General features: G+C 34.2%; 1 protein-coding gene across 2 annotated transcripts in view; it reads left to right on the forward strand.

The window, feature by feature from the left end:
- The window catches only part of KLHL28 (kelch like family member 28), a 28,299-nt gene that overhangs the window by 1,347 nt on the left and 4,966 nt on the right, over window positions 1-21,986 (forward strand). For both annotated transcript variants that reach the window (XM_077126869.1, XM_077126870.1), the window contains exons 2-4: window positions 10,903-11,801; window positions 18,759-19,202; window positions 21,101-21,309. In XM_077126869.1, coding sequence (XP_076982984.1) covers window positions 10,903-11,801; window positions 18,759-19,202; window positions 21,101-21,309 — 1,552 coding nt within the window. The remainder of the gene's footprint in view (window positions 1-10,902; window positions 11,802-18,758; window positions 19,203-21,100; window positions 21,310-21,986) is intronic.

Here is a 21,986-nt window from a genome sequence, read left to right on the forward strand (position 1 = left end):
ATGTTTTGGTTTAAAATTCTAGGCGTTATTTTGAGTTCAGTTAATCTTTTTAATGTTTTAATGAATCTGCCCGAATTTGATTTGGCTAGCTTTTTTCCGAAAAAAGAAAAAGAAAAACAAAAAGGGGAAAAACATTGTATTTGGGGAGAAAAGAATAGTGAAGACCAAGAGATGATTGTGCAGTTGTCAGTGAAAAGGGGTGTCTAGTTCAGAGCCCCAATTTAAACTTTTATTCAGGTATGCTCAGACTTTAAGGAACCCAATTCAAACTAAAGTAACAAGTATGGTGTACACATTAGAATGCCAGTTTATGTTGAAATAGAAGATAACCCTCTCCTTTGATCAGAATTCTGAGTTTTAAAATTCCAGTGCACTCTTTGCTTTATCTTAAGAACTTAAGATAACTTGTGTCTTTTCAAGTTAGTACATAAAAGTCTGTGCAGTAAACATGGAATCAAAGAAAAAGAACATGGAAATCTGGAGTGATTATCATCAAGTTTATGTAGAAGCTTAAGAATGATCTCTTCTCTCTTGTATACTCTTCAAGAGACCAGATACACCAGTTATGGTGTTCTTTTCCTCCAACAGAGTAAAATGAGTCATTTTGGCCCTTCTTTTTCTCAGGTCTCTGCAGATCACTATACCTTACAGAGTACAATTTCTGTTCTATCTGTAACAATTCCTCTTTTTGATGAAGACTGGAAGATGTCTTAATCTCCATAGTGGATATTTAAGAAATGGGACTTCATCAGCATCACATATCAAATTACCTTTAAATCTTTGGTGGGAGAGACTATTGAAATTATAGGATAAAGTTAGATTTTTGCAAAATTCATCATCCATATATTTTATTATGTATTTTCTGGGTATATATTGATCTATATATATATTGATCTACCCTTTTGGGTTTCTAAACCTTTTTGTTTCTTTTTTGAGTCAATCTTTAAATAAGGTTAAAAAATGAGCTTATTTATGTACAGATAGAATTAAGTAGATTTACTTGATGTATATCAGTGATATGTTTTCATCTACTTAGGTTTATGTTCCAAAGCATTTTTGTCCGGAGTCAAAATTATAATTTTAAAGAAAAATCCAATTTGTTACACTTTAAGCATTCATCTGTATAAGTTAACAGAATTTCATGTCCATTGCAACCGCTTTTTCAGTGAATAGGGGTTAGTTATGTAAATTAGAGCTTTTACTGAATGTCGTATGGCTTTAGGGACTTGATTTCTTCTGTGTTATTTCTGAATCCATGTCATAATGATTCATATTATGATGGGATTATAATTTTGCTTTTGTTTCTTCACATATAATAAAAGTCAATTTAGAGAAAATTAAAATATGCCAATTTGTTCTATAGGCTCATTGATAAAATTATATACCATTATTAGTTTATTCTGTGAGAAAAGTTGACCTGTAGGAAAGTTTTAAGAAAGGCAGATCTAATATAATATCCTCCTAGTTTCAAAAAATCACATATTTTATAGGAAAATTTGTGTCTGGATTTTTAAAAAAAGCAATCCTCATTTCTCTTCACAATCATTTACTCTCATTGTGATCTATATTTATATGGAAGCAGATAATTGCCTCCCAACTGATTTCAGCACCTCTGCTTTGTAGCTTAGGTGTCAGTTATGTAGCTACTAAACTCACAGCTTTACCTTTATTAGCTTGGTTTCAGAACCTAAAATTATGAAACTACTGTAGACTATGGAAAGACTGATTTTATTTTAATTTCATCTGAACAGTATCTGTACATTGTGTATATTTATGCAACAAGAGTATAATTAGAAGTGAAGTTCAATACTATTACCATATAAAAACTTTTCAAATGGGTACTATTTATTTGATATTAACTAATTCAGCTATCTTGATTTAAAGTATTCTTAAATATTTGTTTTATGGTCTCAAAATTAAAAAAAAAGAGGCAGGATTGTGGGGGGAGGAGACTCAAGTCTGTTATATATGTAATAAAAGGGAGTGCTTATCCTTGATATTTAGAGTATTTTAAAGCCTTGATATACAGAGTATGTGTACATAATATATATGTCTGATCTATCCTTTTTGAGCTTCTGTTCTGAACCTTTTTATTTTTGTCTGAGTCAAAACTTTAGTAAAGAAATTCCTGACCTTATTTAATAGTGAAGCAGTGTAACGTAGTTTTTAAGAACTTTGGAGACAGACTGCCAGGATTTAAATCTTGTCTTGTGATTAATTTCTCTGTGCCTCAAATATCTGCATCTATAAAATGAGAATAATTATCATCGTGCCTATCTCATAGTGTAAATGTGATGTTGAAAAGAGTTAATGCACGTAGAAAGGTTAGAACAACGTCTGGCACATTATGACAATGGAAAAAAATTATTCTAGATGCTCTTATTTTATCTTTTAATTTATTTTGTCTTTGTTTTAGTTTGTGTGTGTTTTTTTCCCCTAAATGCTCTTTGCAGAGTGATTTAGCCTTTTCAGAAGTGGCAACAATTATAAATTGCTTCAATAAATATTTTAAGCAGCTCTACACTGTTTGCCTTTGTAACCTTTTGAATGTATGTGTACAGAACATTGCTCTAAGATTAAGAAAATATTCTTTCCTCAGTAGTGTCTTTTACTAGTTTTGTGATCTTAATTCATTTAAACTCTCTAAAATTCAAGATCTGGATATGTATGCTTATGCCAAGTTTAGTGCTTTACGTGTATTCTTTTCTCTTTTAAAGTTTTTTATTGTGCAAAGTTTAACAAACATTCAAAAATAGAATATTATGATGAACCGTATACATATCAACCAGTTGCAACAGTTATCAATTCATGACCAATCTTGATTTATCCCCATACACTCTCCCATCCCATATTTTGAAGTAAATTGTTGGTATCATATTATTTCATCTACAGATATTTCAGAATATAATTTAAAAGGTAAAACTCTTAAAACTATAATTCTGTCTTTGAACATGAAAAAATAATAGTGATTAGTTAATATAATCAATTATATCCCATCAGTATACATATTTCCACTTGTCTCCTGAATGTGTGTGTTTGTGTACATGTGTATGTATGGTTAACAGGTTGCATTTGATATGTCTTTTAAGTTTCTTTTATTCTGTAGATTCACTTTCTTGCTTTTGATTTCTTACAGTATTTGTTGAAGAATCCAGGTTATTTGGTCCATGAAATTTCTCATTGCCTGGATGTTTCTTCTAATTTTATCCCTCTGGCATAGTTTAATATGCTTTTTCAGTTCTCTGTATTTCCTGTAAATTAATTGCTGGTTCTAGAAGGTTGATTGGTTTCATGTTGATTTTGGTGTGTGGAGAGTGAAAGAATATTTATAGTTGCTATTATGTTCTTCCATCAGAGCACCCTGATGTATGATTATCACTCTGTGAAGTTAGCAGCTCTTCATCATCAGTGCCTACCTCCGTTAATTCATTAAGGGTTCAAAATGGTGGTATCTATCATTCCTTTTTTATTTATTAACCAGAATATTTCTGTAGAGAAACTTCTCATCTGTTTGGTAACCCAGTGATGGTACAGTAATATAGAAAAGGCATGATATATACTTAATTTTCTCCCTTGTTTTTTTAGGTTTCAAAATGATGAGTTGGTTCTTTGGAGGATGGTGACTGAGTAGGATTTTTTTTTTTAATTAGCATTATAAACTCATGGATTTAGGTATGCCTGCATTTTAATCCATTGTTGTTTTATTGATGATCACTTTACCCCATCTTTAAATAATAGGAACCTCTTCAGTTTGGCTCCTGAATGTTTTCTCTATGACCCTAGTACTCTCTGATAGTTTTCTCACTATTTGGATGTAAAGATTCCAGATTTATCTTTACATTTTCTGTCTTAGGCCTGGAATTAGCCATTTATCCAAGGAATTCTATTCCCTTTGAGGGGAATGGGTTATAGGGACCATGTCTGGGTGCTAGGAGTGCTCTTTGCTGCAAGGTTGATCCTAGTTTCTAGACCTGTTTAGTAGACAAAACTAGGAAATAGAATTTAGTTTTTCCTTAAATAATTTTTACAATCTAAATGTATAATTTATGTATAATATAACATATATTTATATTTATATATTTTATAATCTAAATGTATAAATTATGCATAATATAAATGTATAATATCAATTGTATTATGTTCTTATTTATTTATTCTGATACTTCCAGTTCAAATTCAGGACTATAAGGTTTATAATTTAATATCGCTGTCTCACATCCCTATCTCCTTTCTTCCATACTAAGAGTCCCAGATCAAACTGACCATGGGGGTTGCAGAATTAGTGTATCATGTAATTACTCATTAACTTTATTCCATTAGAAACATACAGCAGCCTCAGAATACAAATAACACCATCACCAGCAATGTGATTTATTTGAAACAGTTTGATTTTCTTCCTTTTTTCTCTCTTTCCTTTGCTTGCTCTCTCCTTTCTTCTTTTTTTTTTTACTTTGAGTATATCATTCTCACTAGGGATAGACAAATTATTGTTTGAATTTATTTGGAATAGTTCCACTTTGTGTGATTAGGCCACTAACTACACATATATATCAGATTCATTTTATTTTCGTAGTTCTTACGGATTTTGTTTTTAAGGTTTTGTTTTTTTTCATAATTATGTAAAATACTTTCCTAATTCCATAGTCAAATCTATGAAGCAGTATCTTTAAAAATGGCTAGATTTTATCCGCTGTTAATATTTCCTTTTTTTAATGTAAGTGGATATATATATATATATATATATTTATAGCCTCCCCTTTCTTAAATAAATGGTAGCATACTGAACTCACTTTACTACCCCTTGCTTGGATTGGGGAGATCACTGCAAAATTGTATTTTTGTTTGTTTTTTATCAGTTGATTTTGTGTGTGTGTGTGAAAAATAACATATATACAAAAAATCAATACATTTCAAAGCATATTGCAACTATTAGTTGTAGACAGATTACAGAGTTTGGTATGGGTTACAATTTCACCATTTTAGGTTTTTACTTCTAGCTGCTCTAAGATACTGGAGACTAAAATATCAATGTAATGATTCAGCAATCATACTCATTTGTTCACCCTACCTTCTCTGTATAACTCAGCCATTCCCTTTGATCTTTCTCCCACTCTTTAGGGGTATTTGGGCTATGCCCATTCTAACTTTTTCATGTTGGAGGGGGCTGTCAGTAATATAGACTAGTGGGATGGAACGAGTTGATGTTCTGGAGAGGCTGGCCTCTCTGCATTTCAGGACTTACCTGGTCCAGGGACCCATCTGGAGGTTGTAGGTTTCTGGAAAGTTACCGTAGTGCATGGAAAGTTACCCTAGTGTATCTTGTATTACAACCTAGATGTTCTTTAGGATTAGCAGGAATGGTTTTGGTTGGGGTCTGGCAAGCTGTGATAGGTAGCAATGCTTCTGAAGCTTTAGTAAGAGTGACCTCCAGAGCAGCTCTCAATTCTGTTTGAACTGATACCCTACTTGTTACACTTCTTTCCTCCCTTTGGTCAGGATGGTTTTATGGATCTCACAGTGCCAGGGCCAGACTCATCCCCCACACCGCCAGGGAGGCTTTCACCCTTGAATGTGATGTCCCATACAGTGGGGAGGGCAATGATTTCACTTAGTTCAGGCATTACTTAAGCTATGCAGGATCAAGACCCTCATTCTTATTCTGGGCTCCCTGTGTTTTGATTGTTTGAATGATCTAACTGAACCATGGCATGGGTGTGCCATGGTTTATTCAACCATTCTTTTTTTAAAATCCATTTTATTGAGATATATCCACACTCCAGACAAACCATCCAAAGTATATTATCATTAGCTCACAATATCATCACATAGTTGTGCATACATCCCTATGATCAATTTTAGAGCATTTTCATTACTCCAGAAAAGAAATAAAAGTAAAAAAGAAAACCCAAATCCTTTCATACCTTTTATGGGCCCCTATTTCCTATTATTGACCCATAGTATTGGTGTAGTACATATTTAACCATTCTTTTCTTGGTGGACATAAGACTGTTTTGAAATTCTTGGACAGTGGCCTCTTGGTCTCTCAAGTTTGAAAAATGAGAAAAATAAAGTATTATTTTGCTTTTACATTTCATATACTAAATTTACATATATAATTGGATCTGTTTCTGGATTTTCTATTCTACTCCATTGGTCTGTTTTTCCTTATATGCTTTCTTAATTAACCCTGTTTAGTCCATAACAAACCTCTGAGGAATGTATATTTATTATATTCCATTTACAAATGAGAAAACTCAAGTTTAGAATAAGCAATTATTCTACAATCATACAGCTATTAAGTAGCCAAAGGTAGGCTTCACCCAAATCTCTCTGACTTAAAATTCATACTTTTACTCACTTATCTTTCCTTTCTGCACGTTGCATAGAGTTCTTATTGAGATAAATGAAATTGTTAATGTAAAACTGTTTGACAAAGGTAGGATTTTGTTTAGGAGTGTATATATTTTTTTCTTTTAATCTCCAGCATTGTGAACTAGGACACGTTTAGAACAATGCATAAAACAAATGTGCAGTTAACAAACAATTATAAAACAGATACCCATATAACTGCTACTTAGCTTAAAAAATATAGTACTGCTGGTACTGTTCAGAACCCAGCCCCCACCTCATTCTTCCCAATCTCAGCCCCTCTCCCCCTGAACACTTTGTTTGTCTCTTCCTCACATTTCTCTATTGTTTTACTACTTATATATGCGTCGGTTTTATTTCTTTGTTTAATAGCCAGGAGTCATTCTAGGCATGACTGATGAATAACATGGAAGATCAGGCTGGGCAATGCCATTTTTATCAAAAAATGATAGGATGCTCCAAAGCAGTAAGGGTGGCTTTCTTCTAAAAGCAGTAAGGGTTACTGTCAGGAGACAGACTTGCCTGCCTAGTTATGATGAGCTATGTGGTCTGCCCCCCTTCAGGATAGAGCTGCAGACTATAAAACTCCTCAGCTGCCATCTAGATTCCTATCTTCCTCAACCTGTGTTGCAGCCCGTTTTGTTTCAGTTGACATGTGTGGGACAAGGACTCGAGTTGCTGGGTACCTTTAGCAGCTTCTTTTTGCTGTCTTTATAAGTATTAAAAAAAAAAAAAAAAAGCTTGTCTAAATCTAAAAGTGGCTTGAATCTATTGGTCAAATCAGTGAGTCCTTGACCTTGCCTTGGTTGTATGTGTGAGCTTGTCAATAAGTAAACTTCATTCCTTTTATTGGTAGGCATCAAAGGGAGTCATATAAGATTTGGTTGGTGAAAACCAGGCCTTTTTTAGGAATAATAATAAACAGCATCTAACAATTATTGAGTGCTTATGTGCCAGCTCATAGAAAAGCTTATTTACTACTTTTTTTTTCAATATTGTTTTAATCTGTCTGTGTTTTACAGATGGAGAAACTGATACTTCAAGTTCCCAAGGTCACAAAGCTGTTAAAAGCATAGATGATATTCTGGCGGGCCGCGGTGGCTCAGCGGGCAAGAGTGCTTGCCTGCCATGCCGGAGGACCCCGGTTCGATTCCCGGCCCCAGCCCATGTAAAAAACAAACAAACAAACAAAATATAATAAAACAAGAATGTTTAAAGATGTTTCCCTTTCTTCCTCCCTTCCTTCCTTCCATCCTTCCTTCCTTCTCTGTCTTTCCTTCCCTTCCTCCCTCTCTCTTTAAAAAAAAAAAAAAAAAAAAAAAAAAAGCATAGATGATATTCTAACCCAGGTAGCCTGATTCCAGAGTCCAGTTTCTTAAAATCACACTGTACCACAGTCTGGATCTATCTTTCTGTCTATCTGCCTGTTTAAATCAATCACATGTACTCAAATACATGTATTTGTGTGTGTTTATGTGTTGTGTGTATATATATGTATTAATGCATTTACAAATCTGTACTTTGGCGTGTCTTCATATTGTATTTTAATGGTAATTTACCATATTAGTTTAATATAATAAGGATCTATCACGAAGTGATTCCTATATATACTAAATATGAATATAACCAGTAATTTATTAACCTAACAGTCAACAATTCTAAAGTACCTAGTGTTTCCCAGAATGTCAGCAGTACAGAGTGGATTTCTTATCTCGTAGTAAAGAAAGTAGTACAACTTAGAAAGATGAATACCTCTCAAGCACGTTTAACTTTAACTTTTAGCACTAAAAATTTAAATCCCTAAAGTCTTTCAGCATGACCTACAGATGATTCTTTTCTCTTATTCTATACTTGTGCAATTTTTTGGAACCCACTGTAGAATTCTACATTATCTCTCAAATGTATTCATGTGAAATGTCAGGTCTTTTGGATCCTTATTTTATCTGGTGTTTTTGTTGTCTTTTGCAGCTTCATGTAATCTGTAGTGCTAAAGAGCTAACTTGAATGTCTTCATCTTGACTTTGTAGCATACCACCTTCAGGTAGACCTCCTTCCATTAAGTGGTAAAGCCTGGGTGTGATTGATCAATCAGTTGCTACTTTAGCTGACTGAACCAGCTTCTATATTTTTATTTTATTCTCAAGAATATCATGAAAGGCATTGTAAAATTCTTTGCTGATACCTAGTTGAACATCAGTTGTATTTTCCGAAACTGCAAGTCTTCTAACACATCATAAAAAGAAACAAAATTAGTCTGTGGCTTTTCTTATCCATCCTTGTCTTAGCTCCTTGTCAGAGTCCTAGGATGGACTAGCTTTTCCATTCTATTCTTAGAGACTACTACATCTTCATCTAGTATTCACAATTCAAGACTTTGATAATTTCTTGTAGAATGTTATCTGATATTTACATTAAGTTTACCAAATTACTTGTAGAATTCACGGTTTATTTTTGAATACTGTCTCCAGTTTTGTGACAGTGGTAGTAATTCATGGATCTCATTTCCAAATTTTTCTAGATATCTAAGTAGCTAGATTTCTCTTTTTATTCTCTTTGCTTATTTTCTTTATCCACTTGCTTTTACTATTGTTTATTCTTCACTTTCAATCTGAATATTCTTCTTTTTGTGAAATCGGACATGAGTTGAGGGGGTATGCTTTACAATGCAACAAATACAATTAAATTCATTGCATGTAAGGAAATTGCAGATTTAAATGTTTATAGGCTCCAGCTGAATTTATTATTATTTTTGTATGCTGTATGGCAGGGTCACATTTCATTACTTTTTCTGTGTGAGTATCCCATTATTGCAGCACCATTTGTTAAATTTTCATTTATTTGTTTTTGCTTGTTAGTTTGTGTTTTGAGAAGTACATGAACTGGAAATTGAACCCTGGTCTGCATGGCAGGCAAGAATTCTACCACTGAACTATCCTTACACCCCCTAAGTTATTTTGGCCTAGTGTTTTGAGAGTTTGTACTGGAAGAAAGAAAGATGAACAGGAAGAGAGGTTATAGACAAAATCTGGTATGTGGTAAGAAGATATTTGGGAGAGAGCAAGTGTTGTATAGAACTATTAGATGAATTTTATTAGAGTGAAAGGTCATTATGGGAAAGAATGAGGGTAAAAGTGGGGATCATGAAAGGAGGTGGTTTAGTAGTGAAACTTAAGTGCTGTATTCATAGTACTTCAAATTGTATGGTAATTTACTGAGAGAAATGGGGATGTTCTTTTATAAATGAGGAAGTAATACTTAGGTTAAGAAATTTGCCAATGCCATATAACATTAAGTGGCCCAGTTGGAACTAAAATTTGTGATCTTATATTTCTAAGGTCTATGTACTCTTCTAGTTTGGGGTAGCTACCAGCATTCCTTGGTTTATGGCTGCATCACTCTAATCTCTACTTTCATGATCACATTGCTGACGCCTCTTCTGTTTTTGTCAGATCTCCCTTGGTCACCATCTTATAAGGCTATCCCTGATTTCATTTAGGGCCAACCTGGATGATCCACATACTCTCTCATCTCTAAATCCTTAATCTGGTAACATCTGTAAAGTCTTTTTTGTCATATAAGTTAAGGTTTGCAGGTGGAGAGGGGCATTTTTCAGACTACCAAAATTCCTATTGCCTTTCCAACCTTTCTTTTTTCCTGTCTCGCCCATTTTCTTCTGTCCTATTTTTTAAATTAACTTTTTTTGGGGGAGGGAGATGGGTACATGGTCCGGGAATTGAACCTGGGTCTCCTACATGAAAGGTGAGCATTCTAACCACTGAACCACCCGTGCACCCTCCTCTGTCCTATCTTTTAAAAAATTCTTTTTCATCTTTCAGAAGCACAAAGTGGCAAGTAGAATGGGTGAATATGATCTGTATTTATGATCCAAGAGTTGAGTGTTATGCTCCAGGTCTGTAAGTGCTCTCACTATAGAAAATTGGACTCCATTCGCAATAAAATTTTTGTTGTTAAATTAATTGTGAATGCCTTTGTTACATTTAGGATCCTTTATCAAACAGTTATTGCATTTTTTGAATTCAAGTATTTGAGCTAACATTATGAAATTTTTTTTCAGATTAAAGCATCTGTTGATTTCGTTGGCAGTCAGTGATGTTATTGAGAAAATAAATAGCTAGCATTTTTTCAAAGCTTATTTTACTTTAGGGAAGGGTGTTTTTTTCTTTTTTGTTTAATATTTGCATTTTGATTCAGTGGCAGCTCAAACTTGAATTTAATGAAGGGAAATTAAATTGTCAAGAGTTCTGATCCAAAAGTCCACTATCAGGAGACCTTTATGGTTGGGGGCATTTCACATAACCTTTTTGGACCTTGGTTTTCTAATATCAATAAAGAAATTGAATTATTGTTGAAATCTCTTCTACTTCCGAAAGCTATGTTCTGTTATTTAGTATATGGAATCTAAAAATCAGCAAACAGGCATACAAGTAACAAATCAGATTTATTTTGTACTACTTGAAAAAGAATAACATTGGCAAGATAATTTTGAAATAACTGCTTTTTGTTTTTCTCTAGATGGACCACACATCTCCAACCTACATGCTTGCCAACTTAACTCACTTACATTCTGAACAACTTCTGCAGGGCTTGAATCTTCTTCGTCAACATCACGAACTTTGTGACATCATTCTTCGAGTAGGTGATGTTAAAATTTACGCTCACAAAGTGGTACTTGCCAGCATCAGCCCATATTTCAAAGCTATGTTCACAGGGAACCTTTCTGAAAAAGAGAACAGCGAAGTTGAGTTTCAGTGCATTGATGAAGCAGCTCTGCAGGCCATTGTGGAGTATGCCTATTCAGGGACTGTTGTTATTTCTCAGGACACAGTTGAATCTCTCCTTCCAGCAGCAAACCTACTTCAGATAAAACTTGTGCTGAAAGAATGTTGTGCATTTCTTGAAAGCCAGCTTGATCCTGGTAATTGTATTGGAATTTCTCGTTTTGCAGAGACGTATGGTTGTCATGACCTTTATTTGGCAGCCACTAAATATATATGCCAGAATTTTGAAGCTGTTTGCCAGACAGAAGAGTTTTTTGAGCTTACATATGCTGAATTAGACGAAATTGTTTCCAATGACTGTTTGAATGTAGCTACTGAAGAGACTGTTTTTTATGCTGTAGAGTCTTGGATTAAGTATGATGTACAAGATCGCCAGAAATACTTAGCACAGCTACTTAATAGTGTACGATTACCACTGCTGAGTGTTAAGTTTCTCACTAGACTCTATGAAGCAAATCATCTTATTCGGGATGATCGCACTTGTAAACATCTTTTGAATGAAGCCCTGAAGTATCACTTTATGCCTGAACATAGACTCTCACATCAGACAGTCTTGATGACACGACCTCGCTGTGCTCCCAAAGTACTTTGTGCCGTCGGAGGAAAATCTGGACTGTTTGCCTGTTTGGATAGGTAAATAGAAGGCCTGCTTTAAGAATGGTTATTAGTAGATTTTATGCTTTTTAAGTGTGCTAATTTTCTGTATTTTTAAAATAGTTTGATTTTCTTTTTTACTTTTATTTGCTTCTTTTGGTTTTTTCTCTTCTACCTAGCTGGTTGTTTTAATCACATTGTCATCCATTCTGTACAGCACATTCAAATATTAAGCCTATCCTACATATACCTTATCTATCCTGTTTACTAAGTAACATTTTCTTGTATTTCGTGTATCTTATTTTTTCTTTCTTTGTGGAACCTTGTACATCTTTGAGTCAGACCAGGTAGGAAGGGATTTATTATTACCAGCTATATAAGAAGATGTTAAAGAGGAGAGCTAGGAACCTGTGATAGGGGCAGCGTGAGCACAAGAAAGAGTTTGAATGAAAACAGTTAATTGGAAGAACCATCAAAGAAATGAAAAAATAACATAATGATATAAACTGTTTACTTTATGTAAAATTTATTTTCTTCAATGTAAATATTTTTAAAAGTCAGCGGTAGACTGATTTTCCTTTAATAACTTAGAGCAGGGGTTGACTAAGTTTTCTATAAAGAGCCAGAAAATTAATATTTTGGACTTTGTGTACCTTATGTCTCTGTTGCAACTACCAAAGTTTCTTATTGCAACACAAGAACAGCCATAGCCAATATATGAATGAATGACTGTTCCAATAAAACTTTATTTTAGAAAACTAGATTGTGGGTTGGATTTGGCCTATGACTATAGTTTGCCAACCCCTGAATTACAGCATTATACTGGCAACTCTTAGATACCTAGAAAATAAACCTGGATCTTAGCTTTACTTTTTCTTTGGATGAAATTGCTTCATGAAAATTTTTGTGTTTGGTATTTTCCTTTAATTCTGTGGATTTCTTTCAGATCATTTCCAAAAACTTTGGTAGATTGCTTCTCCCCATCTCCCAAGAGAAGGAAACTATTGATTTTTTATCACTGGCAAATGTTATATTCTGTATCTTTTTAAAAGTCTTGTTTTTATGTTTTTAATGCAGTTTTATTGATATTTACACATACCAAATAATTCAAAGTATGCAATCAGTGGTTCACAGTATCATATAATTATGTATTCATTACCACAATAAGTTTTAGGACATTTTCATTACTCCAAGAAAAAAAAATAAAAAGTGGGTGCATGGGTAGTTCAGTGGTAGACTTCTCACCTGCAATGCAGCCCATGCACTCCAAAAAAAACAGTCAAAAGATGGTGTGCAAGAATAGGATACTCACATGGGAAGGAGTGAAATATGATTGCCACTGCACAGCATACAAAGAAATTAAAAAGGAACACCTAATACATCCCACGTTCCCTATCCTCCCCCATTATTTATTTATTTATTTTGGTCTTTATTTTATTACTCATCTGTCCAAACACTGGATAAAGGGAGTATCAGTCACGAGATTTTCGTAATCACACAGTCACATGATAAAAGCTTATAGTTATACAATCATCAAGAATCCATTGACTATATGTTTTGATTATACTCTGAAACTAGTATTGTTGAGATTGGGGTACATGTAGAACATTAGTTATGGTGGCTACACAGATTGAGTGTATAACTCATTCTTCAAAGCATTGATAATTGGATTGAAGTATGAATTATATTACTCAAATGTCATGATTAAAAACTTCCAAATATGAGTTTACATTGTAAAAATTATTAATCATTTGCCTCTTGGTCCCTCAAGTATGAAAAATAAGCATGAATTATTGAAGAGTCATAAGAGTTTATATCTTTAGACCCAGTCATTAATCTTACTTCTTGGAATCTAGCATAAGAAAAAACATGTTTAGTTAAAAATATCATTTACCCAAAAATATTTTCTTGCAGTATTATTTATAATAGAAAGATTGGAACCAACTTGAAAGATTATTCAATTTAATTTTACAAAAATATATTAAACATCTGTTCATCAGACACACCATTAAATATTGGGCCTTCAACAGTTTGTAACTTGGTAATGGAGACAAATATTTAAACAAATAATTATAATAAGTGTGTTAAGGCAGTGATAAAGATAATTTTGTGGACTTGTTAAGGAGAGACATTTATTCTGCCTGGAGGTGTTTAGGGAAGATAGTGTGGAGAAGATATCATCCAAACTGAGTGGTTAAGGCCGTACAAGAACCCAGCAAAGAAGGATGGGAAGGTCATAGGAAATGAGCAAAGATGTAATGGCTTGACACAGTATGAGGTATACAGAAAAGTAAAAGCCATTTAGTATTAGTCAGGGTTTTTCAGGGGATCAGAACTGATAGGATATGGAGATAGATGGATAGGTGGATAGATGGATAGATACATAGATAGATAAGATAGATAAATTAAATAATATATATGTATATTATGAGATTTATTATAGGAATTGGCAACTGTGGCAATGGGCAAGTCCAAATTCTGTAAGACAGGCCACAAGGTGGGAACTCTGATGAAGGTTTTTGATGAATTCCCCAGGAGAAGCTGGGTGGCTAAAGTAGACATGGAAATTCTCTCTTCTGATTGCTGAAATCATCACTTCTCCTTTTAAAGCCTTCAGCTGATTGGATGAGATTTCTCTCTTTTCTGAAGGCAGTCTCCTCAATTGATAGTAGATGTAATCAGCAACAGATGCTATTAATGAAATATTCTCACAATAACAGTCAGGCCAGTGCTTGCTTGACCAAACGCTTGGACACAATAACCTAGCCAAGTTGACACATCTATAACCATGACAGAAAGTAAAAGTTCTTACCAGTAAGTGCCAGGCAATAGTTAACATGGGCCAAGTCAAAGAAGGTATTTTATGCCATGCTTAAGAGATTTTTATTATGTGGATTCCAAAAACTTGTTTAAGGAGGGTAGTGAGATGGTCAGATTTGTATATTGGATCATTCTTACTGAATTATGGAAAAAGATTGAGGGACTCCGAATTGGCATTAGTGTGATTAGAAAAGAGTTTTATTGTAACAGTCCAGGCAAGAGGTTATATAGTCCTGGATTAGGGCAGATATAATAAGATTGAGGCATTAATTTAAGAAATGCTCTAAGAGAAGAAACTGACATGATTTGGTGCTTGAATGGATGTAGGATGGGTTGGGAGGGAGAGGGAAGAACAAAGATGAATCAGATTTCATGATTAGATGATTGGGTGGACGGTTATACCAGCAAGAGAGAGAGAGAGAATACGGAAGATGAGACATTTTAGGGGGAGGAGGATATGTTTAGTTTTGGTCATAATAAGTTTGAAATGCCTGTAAAATATCTGAGTAAAGGTTGTCCTGCTTCTGGCTGGATATGAATCTGAAGCTTAACGAGGCGATCAGGGCTGGAGATCTGGAAATTATCAGCATATAGTATAATTTAGAGGCATAAATTAAAGCCATCAGTCCATGGACTTGACTGGTTTGAATATCCTTTTTTTTGCTCAGTGAGAACAAAGAAAAAGGGAAAAAGACTGACTCATTGATAAAACGCTGAGAAACTTTAATATTCAAGAAAAGGACAGCAAGAACAATCTTAGTGGTGGGAAAACCAAGAGAAGATAGTGTCATGAAAGCCAAGGGATTTAAATGTGCCAGGAGAGTAGGAGTGTGTGCAACAATGTAAAATGCAATGGAAAGGTCCAGAAAGGTAAGAATGGAAAGGTGTTTATTAGATCTGGCAATATGGAGCTTATTAATTAACCTTGGTGTAGCAATTTCAACAGACTTGTGGAAAAACTGAAGACAGATTACAGTGGGTAGAGAAGTGAATAAAAGGTGAGGAAATAGAGACTGTGAATGAAGACTTCTCTTCAAAATCCTGGCTGAAAAGAGCAGGAGAGAGGTAATGCAGTAACTGATAGTCAAGGGTGGTTGGTCCTGGCTTCTCTCCCACACCCCCATTTTAACCATTTTAAGTGCACTATTCAGTGGGATTGGCATTGATTACTGTTACCTTGTTGTGCTACTATCACTGCCTTTTATTTAAACCTTTTCCATCACCCAAAACAGAAACTCTTTACCTATTAAATAGTAACTCTCCATCAAGGGGAGTTTTTGCCCAGTTTTACTTTATTCTTGATGAACAAGATATATGATTTTAATAGATGCCAGTAAAGAGGAATAGGGTAAAGATAGAGGATAGAGAAATGGTCATTTATGAAGCAAGATCTTAGTGGAACTAGAAACTGATGGTATCAAAAGCAAAGGTAGATGGAATGAACTGAGACTCAGCATCAAGGGATTGAGAAAACCTTCTCGACCAAAAGGGGGACGAGTGAAATGAAACAAATTAAGTGTCAGTGGCTGAGAGATCCCAGAGTCGAGAGGTTATCCTGGAGGTTATTCTTAGACATTAAATAGGTATCACCTTGTTAGTCAAGATGTGATGGAGAGGCTGGAGGGAACTGCCTGAAAATGTGGAGTTGTGTTCCAGTAGCCATGTTTCTTAAAGATGATTGTATAATGACATAGCTTTCATAATGTGACTGTGTGATTGTGAAAACCTTGTGTCTGATGCTCCTTTTATCTACCTTAACAACAGATGAGTAAAACATATGGAATAAAGATGAATAATAGGGGGAACAAATGTTAAAATAAATTTAGAGTGAAATGCTGGTGATCGGTGAGGGGGAGGGGTGGGGAGTAATGGTATATATGATTTTTTTTCTGTTTTCTTTTTATTTCTTTTTCTGAATAGATGCAAATGTTCCAAGAAGTGATCATGATGATGAATATACAACTATGTGATGATATTGTGAATTACTGATTATATATGTAGAACGGAATGATCAAGTTATGAATGTTTGCGTTTGTTTGGAGTTTTTTGGTATTTAAAAATAATAATAAAAAAAGAGAGAAAAAAAAAAACAGTCCCATGGCTGGAGGTGGGGCATGGGGGGCAGACCCCGATAGTGGGTAGTACTTGAGGTCTTCGAAGGGCACTGCTTTGCCACATCCATGTGGTTAGCTGATCTTGTTTTTTTTGAGTGATTCGTCCAAAGTTTTTATTTAAACATTTTTTTATTGTAGTTAAATAAATCACTTAAAATTTACTGTTTTAGAATTGTAACCCATACCAAACTCTGAAATTCGTTCTACAACTAATTGTCGCAGCTTGCTTTGATATTGATTGCTTTTTTGTACGTATGTTATTTTTCGCAAAAAATTAAAAAAAAGTTGATTGGGATAAATGCACAGCTATATGATGATACTGTGAGCTACTGATTGTACGTTTGGATAATAACATGGTATGTGAATATATAATATATATCAATAAAATTGCATTAATTCTTTTTTTTAAAAAAAAAGCAAAGGTGGAAGGTTTTGAATAGAAGAAGGAGGAACTCCTCCTGCCCTAAGACAGGAGCCTGAAGGTAGGCAAGATATTTTGATGGCCTCCATTTTTTTCCTTTAGGAAAGGAAGTCTATTAGAAAGGAAAGTGGAGAATGGGTAGGTGTCTTAAATGGGAGAGCTCTGAGAACAGTATTGCTTCTAGTTAATTTATAATGAGTCATAAGGATGGTGATACACCAAAAGCATTATTTAATGATTGTGCAAATACATTAAATGTTAAATGGACCTTTAAAACTGCTCAGTTCTATCACACTACCATTTAACTCAGCATTATAAACCATAGTTCTAATTGTAAGATAGAAGACCTAATTAGAATTAATTACATACTTGCAACCCTCCCCCCACAACCTAAATGATCTCCAAAAATCCGTTACTTCTAGATAATCCATCATCATAACCTGGATTTATCATGAGTCCTGAACATAATCTAATTTGACTTTATTTCGCAGCCCTTTTTTTTTTTTTGACTCCTCAAATCTTCTTGAGAAGTCAACTCATAGGCTATCATGTGAAAAATTCCCATTATCCTCTGTCTCTTGTTCTAATGAACTTAAAGTTTTTCCTAAAGCCCTCTTAAAGCTGTTGTTTCCCCCCATGTGCTAGAGGTCTTGGGTTGGTGTTGTCTTGTTTCTCATAGCCACTTCTCATATTTTCCTTTCCCTTCCCTCAAAACCCTGCTCATTTCAGGTGTTGTCATTAGGCCATATTACTTGATACAACTCTGTGTTGCAGCTATCTGCCATCTCTTTGGATACTTAATTTATTGAAGATTTTGTAGCTGACTCATTGAGCTGGGTATAGCGCAGCATCTTATCACAAAGTGAGCATTACAAACCAGTTCAAGAAACAGAACATGACCAGTAGCCAAAATGTATCCTTGAGCCCCTCCCAGTCCTCCCCTAGACAACTACTGTCTTCATTTCTAATCCAGAAATTAGTTTTACCTGTCTTTGAACTTGATATAAATAAAATTATACAGAAGATACTCTTTCAAAATTTGGCTTCTTTCCTTCAATATTTTATGTGTAAGATTCATCCCTATTGCATGTAGCTGTAGTTTGTTCATTTTCATTGCTGTATACTGTTCTCGTATGATATGCCACAATTTGTTTATTCACTCTACTGTTGACGGTCATTTGAATTGTTTCCAGTTTTGGCTATTATAAATGATGCTGCTGTGAACATTCTTGTACATAAACGTATGCATACATTTCTTAGTGGGTACGTATCTAGGAATGGAATTGGCTCAGTCATAGGGAAGGTATACTGTACCTCTTGTACCTATTCTCATTTTGACTAATGATTATATTATGCTGCTGGGAGCATTTCTATATATGTGGCCTGGTGCAAAACTAACTGTAATAAACATTCAACAGAGTGGATACGTAGGAGTGAAATTGAGGGGTTAGAGCATGTGTATCTTCAACTTTTATCATGTAATGTGAAATTGTTTTCCAGAGTGGTTTATACCAGTTTGCATTTCCATTTCCATTATGGCTTTAATTTATATGACCCTGATTATTAATCAGATAAATAGATTTGATTTGTTTATGGTTCATTTTGGTTTTTAAAGTTTAATTTTTTCTGCTTATTCTCTAGCATGGAGATGTACTTTCCTCACAATGACTCTTGGATTGGTTTGGCACCTCTAAACATTCCTCGTTATGAATTTGGAATATGCGTTTTAGGCCAAAAAGTGTATGTCGTAGGTGGTATTGAAACTAATGTGCGTCCAGGTGTCGCTATCAGAAAACATGAAAATTCAGTAGAATGCTGGAATCCTGACACAAACACATGGACTTCTCTAGAGAGGATGAATGAACACCGAAGTACTCTTGGAGTAGTAGTACTTGCAGGAGAACTTTATGCTTTAGGTGGTTATGACGGACAATCTTATTTACAATCTGTAGAGAAGTATATTCCCAAAATAAGAAAATGGCAACCTGTGGCGCCAATGACTACAACAAGAAGTTGTTTCGCTGCAGCTGTATTGGATGGAATGATATATGCCATTGGTGGGTATGGTCCTGCCCACATGAACAGGTATATAACTTAATAATCAAATTGTATATGCTTGTAGATTTTTTAAAGTTTCATTAACAATGATTTCTGAGTTTTAAAAACAATTATGTATATAGATAAACTTCCCTTTTCTTGTATTTCTTTACATAACATTGATAGGCATGTAGGAAATTTAATCTGCTCCATGAGTACAATTGTAATTGTTTTATTTGTGAGTTTAATACAAACCTAAGAAGAGCAATCCCTCTTGTTAACTTTTGCACTCATCATTCAGTATAAATGGGCTAGGTTTTAAAATTTTAAAACCTGAAAATAAGATGAAGTTAGACAACTTTAGATTTTGGGTGATATACAAATCTAGTCTGTTATTACATTGCTTAATAGAATTAAAAAGTGGACAAATTTAATTCTTATGTGCTTGCAAGATACTATCACATATAAACTTAAAGCCTTATTTCAATATTCCTTTCTGATTTTCTGTTCTGTCTGTAATCGTTATGTATATCTGAAGTGTGCTGGAGTTGGAATTTCAGATTTCTCAATTCTGAATACAGGAGAAATATATATTAGAAAATAAAGCATTCACTGACTGCTTATATGGAAAATTAATTGTAATTTTGAACTTTTGTTGAAAATTGAAGTTTTAAAGCTTTTATCTGTAATAATAATTAGAGTGTTATGTATTTGATTGTGAGCATTTTCATGAAAAAGTATGTTGTGGTTTGTTAACTAAGAAAATGATGCCACGGTAGCATTTTACCTGTAAACTTTTATTTATTTTTAAGCTCATATGTTACCCCTATTTATTGCTCCCTTGGTAGAAAAAAAAGTGTTTAGAGTCCAGACATGCATTTGTAGTCTTTGAAAAATTGCTGGTAGAAATTTATAAGATAAAAGTTTAAACATTTCAGTTTTAATGCTCTTGAAGTTAAAGTTCTTGCTACAGTTCATCAGCTCTTCTTGTCCAGTGATTTTGGAGTAGTGGTTATTATTCTGTGACCTTTGAAAAACATTTTGTTTCTGTTCTGAACTCCAGAGAATGTTGACTACAGCCACTATAATGCTTAAGGCTTTTTTGAGAAATTAGGTCTAGACCAGAACAAGCTGAAGGAGCTTACCTTTTTACACCTTCAGGGCAAAACGTACTTTTAAAAGTGTTCTGGAAATTTTTAAGGAAGCTTTCTTGGAAAATCCAATTTGATTTAGATTTCCATAATGCATCTTGGAATTCCTGGGGAGTTCTCTGAAATGCAGATTTGTCTTGAATCTCTGACTTCTCTTAAATCACTCTCAGATTATTAAATTAGGCAGTTCCTGTAGTGGAATCTGCAATTGTTGCTGTACAGTAAAACACTATGAATTCTCCTGGAAGAGAAAAAAATATCTTCTCTCTTCTATTCCTCTTATCTTTTCCTTACTGAGGATCCTTAAAAAACATCTGTATTCAGTCTGTGTTTTTAAAACTACTTTCACATGCTTATTCATATAACTTTATTCTTGTAAGAATCAGTTGAGGCTATGAAAGGAAGTTACTTATCCAGGATCACACAGAATCCAAAGTGGTAAGGCTTGGGTTCATTCAGCTCTTGGTATGCAGCATTAGTACCTAAACTCAGGTCTTCTGACTCCAAGTTCGATGTCCTTTTCAACACCTTGCTTCTTATATGATATAATGGAATAGCATATGGCTATGCTGCACCCTGCCCACAAGGTAAGTTTTTGTCCCTGCAGTCTTAATCAGGAAAATCTAAATGTTTGTGCCAAACTACTCTTTTGCTTTGTGTATGTGTCTTTATCTGGACCTTTAAAAACTATGGCGAATTTCAATTTTTTAAAAATTCTCTTTTCATCTATGCTTTAGTAGGAAAAGTGATACAAAGGATCTGTGAATTAATTCTTTCCTTTGTGAATATCTGCAGTGTGGAGCGTTATGATCCAAGTAAGGACTCCTGGGAGATGGTGGCATCCATGGCAGATAAAAGGATTCATTTTGGCGTGGGTGTCATGCTAGGCTTTATATTTGTGGTGGGTGGACATAATGGTGTCTCACATTTGTCAAGCATTGAAAGATACGACCCCCATCAAAATCAGTGGACTTTGTGTAGACCAATGAAGGAACCCAGAACAGGTAATGGTAATTTATTATTTTTAAAACATAGAGCATTCTTTTCTGTGCTGATGTTCTTGGAATAGTAGTTCTTTGGAATCTAACAGTAAGGGTACTAATTACTTATCCAGAAAACCTTTTTTGTGGAAAGCTTGAAAACCAGATTAGATGAAACTATACATCTTTACTGTAATTTTAATTTACTAATGTGCATATTACTGTTTCTCACACTTGGGGAACACATTTTGGGAAATGCTAATATAGAGTATATCTTACAGAAGTTCTTTTTTCCATTTAACAAAGGTCATCTTTTCATGCTGTCGAAAAAAAAAAAAATTCCATGGATTGTCCTGTTTTGCTTTTTGTTGAAATCTATATGTTCATTTTCAAATGTTTTTTCCTCCTCAAAAGGTATAGTTGATCAAAAAAGTGTTGATTTTAGGGTTCTTAGAGAAAAGCAAGTGCATGTCTTGTCTTTGAACCCAAGCTCAAGTCACACTATTTTAAGGGGAAGATTTAAGTTATTGATAGGAATGCTTTAGCAGTATTTCTTGAATTTATGATTAAAGTAATGACTAAAATGTAATTATGCAAAGGAAACTGAAAGGACAAAATGGAATGAACTCTTTCAAGAATTAAAGTAATTAATTTCTAAGGTGTCTTTGAGAGGAAAAGCTACAAAACAGTGAGAACTTAAA

This window comes from Tamandua tetradactyla, chromosome 14 (assembly GCF_023851605.1).
Source record: "Tamandua tetradactyla isolate mTamTet1 chromosome 14, mTamTet1.pri, whole genome shotgun sequence".
In the NCBI taxonomy this organism is placed as follows: domain Eukaryota; kingdom Metazoa; phylum Chordata; class Mammalia; order Pilosa; family Myrmecophagidae; genus Tamandua; species Tamandua tetradactyla.